Source organism: Bactrocera dorsalis, chromosome 5, assembly GCF_023373825.1.
Source record: "Bactrocera dorsalis isolate Fly_Bdor chromosome 5, ASM2337382v1, whole genome shotgun sequence".
Lineage (NCBI taxonomy): Eukaryota > Metazoa > Arthropoda > Insecta > Diptera > Tephritidae > Bactrocera > Bactrocera dorsalis.
In genome coordinates this window covers 7,804,700-7,815,346 of record NC_064307.1, presented here as the reverse complement: position 1 = coordinate 7,815,346, position 10,647 = coordinate 7,804,700, and the positions used below count along the sequence as shown (strand labels likewise).

The following is a 10,647-nucleotide window of genomic DNA, read 5'->3' as shown; positions in this document are numbered from 1 at the left end:
TTTTATGAAAAACAAGAAAACACGTTGACTTTGGTTTAACCCATCAAAAATACATTTCCTTAGGAGAACTTTGACTGTATAGTTTTTATGGCAGCTATATGCTATAGTGACCCCATTTGGATAATTTTTTCGGAGATTGCACTGTTGTTTTGGACAATAAAACAGGTTTAATTTAATGAAGGCGGTATCAGCTCGTGGTAGAACTGTCCTTAATTAGTAAAACCAAATATAAGCGGAATCTGTCAACCAGTTTGTTTACAGCAGCTGCTTAAGTTAGTACATCTCAGTAGTACGTTGTGTGAAAGTCGGAAAAGGCTTACGGTGATTCAGTTTTATCAAAAAACACAAGCCTACGAGTGGTACAAAGCTTTCAAAGATGGTCTAGAGATCATTAACGATCATTTCGATATTCGTGGTTTAGTGCATCATGAATTTGTTCCGGAGAGCAGACAGTCAATAAAAAGTTCTATTCGGCCGTATTGAGGCGTTTGCGTGAGAACATCTGTCGAAAAGGGCTGGAATTGTGAAAGAACAATTCATGAATTTTATACGATGATAATGCACCATCGCATCGAGCCAAGATTTTGACCGAATTTAAAGCCAAAAACGAAATGAATGCCATCGTATTCACCAGATTTGGCTCAGTATGATTTTTTCTTCTTTTCCAAACTGAAATTGCTGCTCCGTGGAACCCATTTTCAGTCAATCAAAGCGATGAAACAAAATTCTCTGAAGGAGTTGAAGACCATATGAGTACGAAAAAGTGTTTATGAACAGGGTTTCGTGGACTAGAAATATCGTAAGCATAAGTGTCTTACATATGGAGAGGAATTACGTTAAAGCGACAAAATAAATATTGATGAACATTTAAATATTTTGCGTTTTATTCACAATTTCCGGGTAGTGTTTTGACTATACCTGTGTAGATATGTGAACAAAGCCACATGTTAATGTATGTGTTCACACTTTGTACATTTAATCAACGTTGGCGCTATATCCGTTCATGTTTATAAATTATCTTTTCGCCACGTATGTGCATACTATATATGAATATTAACAGGAGATATTTAAAAAAATAATAATAACAAAAACAGTGATGATTTTACCTTAGGTGCTTACATATGTACACATATTCATGTATGTGGACTCGTGGGCACGCACAAAGGATCTACTAAAGCACTACACTTCTTCAATATATATATACTTATACAGATATATAATATATATATGTATGTATATAATATGTATGTAAGTGTGCATGTAGATATTGGTGAAGTGCTTGTGTGCTTCTGCGTTTGTGAACCTCAAGTATCAGCTTTAACATTTCGAGTGTATGCGTTCTCTGTACACTCTTCGCTAAGAACATCGTTTGTTTGTGAGTACAAAGATTTGTGCGTTTCTGTGTATGTGTGTGTGTGTTTATGGGTTCAAGTGTCGTTGTTTGTGCTGTGTTGTCGATTTATTTATGCGTTTTGATTTTAATGAGTTTGCAGAAATTGACAGTTGTGACAACATTCTGAAGTGTTTGCTGAAGTGAAAGTAATAGAAAGTCAAGTCTCAAACCACAAGTGCAGTTATTTCTGCAAAATAGTATCGATATATGAAGATTTATTTACTTCGATAAAACTATACTCATTCATGGGTACATAAACGGGTCTCACTTTGTCATGCAGCGATTCTTAACAAATTCAGAGCAAAATATTATTCTGTTCCTTGTAATAATATACAACTTTTTACCCTTAAACGATTAATATTGCGAAGCTTCTGCCTACAAATAGTTAACAATGTTCCGAAGGGGAACTTGCAGAGTATTTCGCGATTGTAGTTACTAATGTTAAAGTACGAATGAGAGCCACAACACGAAGCACATATAGCCCTTTAAAGGACTAAATGGGTTTCTCCGGGTGAAAAACAGTCTTTTTCAACAATTTTTTTCATATAAAAAACGAAATATTTCATTAAAATTTTTAATTTTTGCAAACATAAACTTTTAAAAAAGAAATTCTGAAATTTTTGAAAAAAAAAAGCTATTTTAAACTCGGCCATTGCAACGTCATTTTCAGTGAGCTCTCGGAAAAAAGATGCGTTTGCAGGATAACTCATTACAAGATCATCCAAAGTAAAAAAAAAGAACAAGTATTTTAGCTAAAGCATTAATTTAAACCAGGGACGAAGAAAAAACACTAAAAATAGAATTTTTGAAAAAAAAATTAAATTTTCGCGACATATTTTTTCAAAATTGTAAACAAAAAAAGATTATTCGTTCAAATTTTTAAGAACTGCATCTCAAAGACCTATGTAAAATTTCATGAAGATCGGTCAAATAGTTCTGAAGAAATTTTGCCAACCGACTTCAAACAAACAGTTTCGAGAAAAGCCCGTTTGAAAAAGGCGTACTTAGCCTAGCTAGCCTCGAGCGCACAAGCCCTCAAGGCAGTATCTCCGGAACTATTACTCAGATCAACTTGAAAATTTAGGACAATATTCTAGAGGTGAAATTAATAAGGCAATATAAAAAAACGATTTTTGAAACACGTAAACCCATGTAACCCCGTAACTATTAATTGGACTTTCAGACCATCTTCCTGATTTATAGATCATTTCAGAAATGGTTTTTCAACTTTGTAGAACACACCAGTTACAGAAAGAATTAAAATAGCTCCTCGAATGTGTACAAGATTCTGGAGGAGACCTACCATAAACGAATGTTTTTGAATATAGAATGAAGTGCCATCGTTTCTAGTATCAAGACAATCTTTGAGATTGGGGTATTATTCTGAACGCCTCCTTCAACACCAATAAACCATCCTTTCCACTCACAGTTGCATTGCGATTTAAAAACCATAATTCTGAACATTTCAAAAACAATTTAATGTCGTGTATTTATTTAGTTTTATAAAATAAACATTTAGCTTACATACCACGGCTTGCGGTTACAAGTTCAAAATCGGCAACAATTCGGCTTGTGACAGCGCAGTTGATCAAATTTCCCCAAAGCCGTGCACGTAAAATATTAAGCGAAATGCAAATATTCCAGACATTCCCCTGCAACAAAAGAATTCGCAAACAAATGCAAGTTTGCATGCACGCCTAAGATTTCTGGCAAAAAATCGCGCACCACGGCGCACAGCGACGAATGCGTTGCGTCGAAATATGCAACTAAGCAACAAAAGAAGGCAGCAGGAAAGCAAAAAGGGGTAAATGTCACGCGACACAAAACATACAGCGGTTATTTGCACAACAAAAGATGCCCCGATCTGAATTTCAGCTTCGAGGGTGAAAGCGCACAACAAATTTGCGGCATGCAGCGGCTTACATATGCGGTACGTGAGGGCTCACACACATTCACGCGGTTGCATTATATATGTATGAATATAGCACAGAGGTATATATCTATTCACACGTGAGTCGGTGAAAGAATCGCAAGAAAAACCCAAAAGTGTTCGCATGCAGTCGGAGCAGCTGCCAAGCGCAAGTGAATGACACCACACAAAGAACACAGCGAGTTACTAAAAAAATCAACAACAACAAATAACCGAAAGACAGCATTTGGGAATTACAAAGTTAGAGTCAACATCCTTCGGATCTTGGTAAATTTTAATATTTTCAAAATGGACCTGGAGTTTGTTTAAAAAAATCTCTTTCTATGACAGGGGTAATGCTTGAAAATTCTTCGAAAGGAGAGCCCCCAGAGTGACTGACACCCAGAACATACTAAAATTATGAAGGGAACACAAGGAGATGGCGCACCCGATTCCCCAAACGATGATGATGGAGCGACGGTCCATTGCCCCACCTTGAAGAACTTCGAATAGCAATTACCCGCCTGAAGAACAACAATGCGGCGAAGGCCGATGAATTGCCGGCCGAGCGGTCAAATCCGGCTGCGAAAAACTGATAAAGAGCATGGATCAGCCTCATTGTAGAATATGGTGGGATGAAAACATGCCCGACGATTGGAGTTTAAGTGTGCTCTTCCCAATGCATAAAAAGAGAAACTCCATAATCTGCGGCAACTACCGTGGAATAAGCCTCTTCAACATCGCATACAAGGTCGCATCAAGCGTATTGTATGAAAGATTAAAGCTCACCGTCAACAAACTGATTGGAGTCCGCAGCGTGGTTTTAAATCTGGAAAATCTGCAATCTACCAGATTTTCAGAGATACATCTTTGGATATGTATAGAAATGTACTATTTGGACTAGATGTACACACATTAACCATATATTTTGTCTGTTAAATTTTATTTTGCTGAGCTACCAACAGAAGTAACGTGTCTACCATAACCCGTCCAAGATTTTAAAGCCTAAGTCTTTTAAGTATAAATATCTTAAATGTACCAAATATTTCCCCTTTTGCAATCATAAATAATCAGCCTCCCGTTGCAGCGACTTTAAGTACTTCATCAATGTTTTGTGTAGTTTGCATACTAAAAGTAATCCAAATAGGTATCCAACCAATTGAGACCTTCCGGACAATCGGCGTATAATTTTAAACAATCTGCCCCAGCAACACCAGCCTCTCGCGCACTCTGATAACTCTTGTCCAAGTCTTCCACGCCGGGCCTATAACAATGTAGCAAAGAGTACACTCGAATGAGACCAATTTTCTATTTGAAGTACATACGTGAGCACTGTATCCAGAATTTCCGAGAGCAACCCCACATGTTGGTCCACTTGCGCATTTTGACATATGGAGCGCAGCAAGCACTGTCGACCGTCAACTCCACGTTGACTCATTAATGTCTCCAGCAAAGTGTAAAAGAACAGTCGTGATTCGTCTGCTTCATAAGTATAGGCGGCGAGTTCAGGTTGGCTGTTATGTAAAAGCCGAGATTTACGCGCGAAGGTATCCTCCCATTTGTCCCACGGATATAGTGGAGATGAGGGTATTGAATATTGGCCACCTTGAAGACTGTACGAACAAACAAGCGATCGCCATGTAATCGGGTCGGCTAAGTCGACTTGTCCCGATGGACCAATGGATAACTGTCGAGAAAATAATAATGTCAGTGGGAATAAAATAAGCAGACTCAGGGAATCATGATTCATTTACAGCGCGTTACACTTCTGAATAATTGCAGTCTGATTGTCGTATTACTTGTATATATATATATGTATCTCTCTCTCTCACTCTTATACATAAGTAAAATAAAAAATATATATATCTCTCTTTTTTCGTTATAATGTTCTCTTCGTTTCACTTTTTTAGTTTTCTCTCATCGTACTCACGTAAGAGTTAGAGTTATTGCAATACGTGTATGGAGAGCGGCAAAATAATACTCGCTAGAATCACGAATCCCACGGAAATTATTTAAATTCGATGACATACATAGATAATAAATCAAATTGGAAAGTTTAGACTTCCGAAATGTCACCATTGCTGTCAAATTATATTTCCAAGCACTAGATGGTGTGCCCGGAAAGTAATAGGACTGATTTTCTTCCGCAGCGACTATACTTCATAGAGTGCGCGCACCGACTGGATTCGGTAGAGGATGTTCCTAGCTAATGAACGAGCAGCTGGTCAGTTGTCTCCAAGCACCTGGAGAATCAAGACAAACATTTCCGCGCGACGTGTTTCTGTGAGTGGTGCGAGCCGAAAATACAGCGTTCATTAGAGCAGAGTTAAACGATTAAATTCTGTGTGAAACTCCGTAAATCTGCAACAGATGTTGCGTTAGCAAGAAGTGGTGTGAAAAAAGAGACAATCTTCCTAGTGCCACTGTCTTTTTTGGTATCAAAGGCATCGTCCACCATGAATTTGTTTCTCATGGATAAACCGTCAACGCCAAGTTTTATGTGGAAGTCCTCAAGAGACTCAAACGACGGGTCTATCGGATCCGACAAGAATTCGCAGCCGGTTGGAAGTTGCACTACGACAACGCCCGGCTCACATTACTATTCTTATGAGCAGCTACCTAACCAAGGCCAGGGAGGCAGTATGCACCTTGGCTCTCAAGGTTATTCCGGAGAATGCCTTCCGTGACGCCTTCAATGCTTGGAAATCGCGCTGGCAGCGCTGCATCGACACAGAAGGAGAAAGAATTCTAACGATTGGATCAATACATTTTTTAAATCGACTCAGTCCTATTACTTTCCGTGCAAATCCTCTATAAACTTTATAATCCTGAAAATGTTCACTTAATTTCGCACATCCACATAAGCACTGACGAATCTCGTGTAAGACCTCTCGTGTCAAAATTATTGTTTAAAGTTTTTGCAGCACTGTACACTTTGTTTTCACTTCTTGTATATTTCAAAATGTGTGTTTGTTGTTTCGTGTACATGGTTCACCTTTACTGATCCGCTGCCGTTGAATATCAGGGACCTCTTCTTGCGGACATGCATGAAATCTGTCAAATTCGCCCCGACAGATATGCTATGCACGCTTGCACTTATACAATACAAGCGAAGCAGGAAGCACGTCAAAAGAATTTCTATCGGCTTCATGCTGTGCACCCATCAACGAACCAATCAAAGCTAAACACCACCGAACCGTTAGATTGTAGCTAATCACAAGAATATCGCACACTGCCGAATGATAAAGAAATGAGCCCTCGACTAGAAGAGCAATGCCCTTATATTCTCACAGAATCTTCATGCTCAATTGAGTGGGCGAAGAAGTCACGGAAGTTCATGGAATTTAACTACAAATCGCTGGTCACCAAACAAATATTTAATTACCAATTAGCAGCTGAAAACCAAAATTGTTTTTGAAACGAGCCCATCGTGCGATGATCCAGTTAGTGATCTCTTTATTATGGTTAGAATGATACTTAATAATGAAAGTGTGTTAATTATTAAATAAATATATTTATACGTATGTACATATGCACCTGCTTAAATTCGTGCGTGAGTTAGATTAGAGTTTTCCGAAACAAATCCAAATTGCTGTGTGAAAGAGCAAGTGCTTTCTTTATGGATAACATAACAGTAACGAGTAAAGAGAAGAGGTAAGTACATTAGGGCGGGTTGTTTTACAGGAAGCCATAAATATTGCCTATGCGGGAAATTATGTACGAATTATTCTGAACAACTTTGGATCTAAAACCGGTTTCGAGCCAGTGATTTTTAAGGCGAATATTTTAAGTATCATAAAAATACGAATTAAATTTAATATGATAATTATCATTTGGCAGAATCGAACAATTATATCATATATCTCCCACACAAACGAGTATTAGAATTTTTTATTTTCGCCTTAAAAATCTCTGGACCGAAATCGGTTTTAGACCCATAGTCAAAGTTGCTCAGAATGATCTGCAGAACATAAGAGAAAAATCTACCCGCTCTAGTAAACATGCAGAGAAAAGTATGGTTTCAAAGACGCATATGAAATCTTTATAGTCGAACTCTCAATTCTAGAGAATATTTTAACTTAAAATTCATGAAATCTGAAGTTCAGAAAATCTAAAAGTACCAAACCCGTAAATTATAAAAGCATGTCCGCCAATTAGAATTTAAGTGTGCTGTTCCCAAACCACAAAAATCCACAAATCACATGTCACTGTTGGCAGTCGCAGCTTCGAAGTCGCAGATAATTTCGTCTACCTTAGTACCAAAATTAACCCCAAAAATAATGACAGCCTCGAAATCCAAAGCAGAATAACTCTTGCATCAAAGTGCCACTTCCGACGAACAACGAGAAAATTCTACAAGTCACTAATTACAACCGTCCTTCTATACAATGCAGGGGCATGGACGAAGACAACAGGCGATGAGCCGGCATTACGAGTTTTCGAGAGAAAGGCTCTGGCGAATACCGCAGTCGATGTAACGATCAGCTATACGAGATATATGACTGCACTGACATAGTTCAGCGAACGAAGACACAACGGCTACGATCGCTAGGTCCTGTCATCCGAATGGATGAAAACACTGAGAGTATTCGACGCAGTACCCACTGAAGGAAGCAAAGAAAGAGGAAGACCTCCACTCCGTAGGAAAGACCAGGGGAGAAGGAAGAAGAACGACTGGGGCGCTGTTGTAAACTGTACTAGTTACCATAAGGAATCTGAAAAACTTCGGTACCAAACAAATTTGTTATTCTCAAAAACCATTGATGAAACATTACAAATTTTATCCCAATCTAGTATTTAGTACTTTTGGAGAATGTATTAACCAACTTTTGGTTCTTGCGCTTTGTCTTCAGATTATTGCTGTGATCACTGCTAAGTATATTATAAAAGTTTATTATGGAGCTAAAATACATAGTTCAATATCTGTATTTAAAGAATGATTAAATAAATCGTGACTTCCTTCAAAATACTGCCTCCTGTCCCACCCAGCATAGTTGAACAGTTAAAAGAAAAATCATTTATCCACAAAGTTCTTATGACAATTGGGAAATATGAATATTTCACATACGTCTTGGCACGCCATCGGCCACAATAATAATTGTTCGCTTTACTCGAAAGCTTTCTGACGCTAATGAGCATTAAAATGCAACACTTTATTATGCCACGATGTATGCTATGTCAGAACAACAAAGGAGCCGACACTTTCCCCGGGAAGTCTTACAAGTTTGCAACAATGCAAATGAACGCTACACATTTCGGAACTTAAGCGCTTGCAAACTTGCAACAATCAACACCAGCAATTTGCCATTGTGCCATTGTGCAACATGCAACAAGTTCTGGCAAAACATTCTTGCAAAACTCGGCATTGTTGTTGGCTACGGAACCACGGCTGCACGGAGCCAAATGATAAATGTTTGAAAGTGGTGGGTGCTGCCTCTCAAAAAGGTTTGCGAATGTTTTTATTTGTGACTGTGAGGCAACTCCGTTCCGTCTTATGGTAAAATACCTTCGGGTCAAACTTATAGATATACGCGGCAGTAATTCATTGACGATTTCTTGAATCTAGGTAAAAAGTTTTCTTATTTATTAGAGTAGTCAGCGCTTACGTATAATAGTTATAGCCGAGGTAATAACAGCGCGCCAGTTGTTTCTTCTTTTCACTGTTTGGCGACAATTGGAGATTCCAAGTGTAGCCAGTTTTAGTTACCCTCAGGGCTGGAGTGTTTTCATTCTCATTCGGACGACATGAACTATGTCAATGCTGTCGTATATCTCGTACAGCTCATCCTTCCATCAACTGCGGTATTTATCGTTGCCAATGCGCAAAGGACCATAAGTCTTTCGCAGAACCTTTATCTCGAAAACTCGGAGATAATGAGTAACTTGTAGTATTTGGTTTTTATTCGCCGAGAGAGGACTTGGAAGAAGGAGTCATGTGTAGTATTTCACGCAAGTGAGGTAAGTTCTCATATGGTTCAAACAGCTTACGACTTTCGGTCTTAGACCAAGTATCCACTGGTTAGCCAAAGAACATCCGCTTGATGTAAAGTTAGAAGGTAGACCATCCCTCCACTACCTAAAGTGGTTAAATTTTTAAATTTTAAATAAAGCAAACGATCACAAAAACTAATATTTGCATTCAAAATACATAAGCTTTGACTAGTGGAATGCCCTTGTAGAGTATGTGCATATGTATTCAAATGAATATGTGTAAGGGCAGAGAAAATTTATTCAGAAAAGTGCGCAAACCATAACAGCAAAAACATGAGCAAAAATAACAGAGCTAATACACGTCGGCATTTTATGTATGTATGCATATGTGTATGTGTGTGTTGTGTTTAGAGTACGAGAATATGCGGGGTTCTTTAAGCCTTCTGGCATGCGCACGCCCGTTGAAGAGTTGGGTGACTCGATAGCCGGCGGCAGCTCCACCAACTTGGCAGACAAAGTTTTCTCGACGCATTAAGAAACAATAATAATAACATTGATGATGATGGCGCTAAAGGTGTTCTAAGGTGTGACGGTGTGGTAATCCTCAAGGCTGTGCATCTGCTACGTTCTTGCCAGTAAACATACAAATAAATGTCAGTTTCTTGTGCTCTTCTCTCCGCCGTTCGCGCCGACTGCTCACTTATAAAAACGCTCAAATCTGAGCTTTAAAATTGATAATGTAATTTACCAACTCAGCCACTCAATAAAAAGAGCAGAAGTCAACAATCGGCTTCAACGCGATTGAATCGCAGACGGAATGTTTTTCTATTTTTTGTGTTCACGGTGTTTTTTGTCTTTGTTTTTACAGTGCTTCCTGCTCAACAGCTTGCCAGCGACAACGGGTTTCACCCCGGTTGACGTTGTTTACATCCGGTTGTTGTCTACTAAGCGACTTAAGCACGTTGCCATCTGAGTAACATTTACTTAGTTGTTATTGTTTCTGTACGGGTTCATGCTTGTTTAGCTACCTCAAATAAAATTGATGGTTTCCGCAGTGTTGCAGTCTCAACTAGACGGCATATGTAAATGTATGTGTGTTTGAATATAGCCGCAGAAGCGAAATTCGATTACTATTCAGGTGTCTGTGAGTATGCTCCACGAAGTTGTTCGTGAGTGGGTACTGTCACCTCACTAACTCAATAAGGAAGCTCAATTCAGCGGCTGCAAATAAAAGCAAGTTTAGCTGGTAAAACCCTAAGACAACAGACAGAAGAATATATGACAGCATGCAAAACCGAATTCCTCCTGATTTGCCAAGATACGTTGGCTGAATAATCCAAATACATCTCTTTAAGGCATTTAAAGCGCAATACTAAAAGGACTATTTGCCGAAATAAATACTGAACGAAATTTT

General features: G+C 38.6%; 1 protein-coding gene across 1 annotated transcript; it reads right to left on the bottom strand.

Annotated features, from left to right (window-relative positions):
• Window positions 1-4,237: 4,237 nt before the first annotated feature.
• On the bottom strand, window positions 4,238-6,752 carry LOC105231302 (uncharacterized). Its single transcript, XM_011212515.3, has 3 exons — window positions 6,298-6,752; window positions 4,628-4,989; window positions 4,238-4,566 (listed from the first exon to the last, which is right to left on the bottom strand). Exons 1-3 carry the CDS (start codon window positions 6,451-6,453, stop codon window positions 4,431-4,433), a joined length of 654 nt encoding a protein of 217 aa, XP_011210817.2. The 5' UTR covers window positions 6,454-6,752; the 3' UTR covers window positions 4,238-4,430.
• Window positions 6,753-10,647: the final 3,895 nt, after the last annotated feature.

What these genes read in the sequence shown, in the direction of transcription:
- LOC105231302 (XM_011212515.3), bottom strand. Translation starts at nt 6,453, where the DNA reads ATGAAGCCGATAGAAATTCTTTTGACGTGCTTCCTGCTTCGCTTGTAT. An exon ending in ACGGCAGCGGATCAGTAAAG is followed by an intron (nt 4,990 to 6,297) that starts GTGAACCATGTA and finishes TTTTCTCGACAG; the next exon opens with TTATCCATTGGTCCATCGGG. An exon ending in ATTCTGGATACAGTGCTCAC is followed by an intron (nt 4,567 to 4,627) that starts GTATGTACTTCA and finishes ACATTGTTATAG; the next exon opens with GCCCGGCGTGGAAGACTTGG.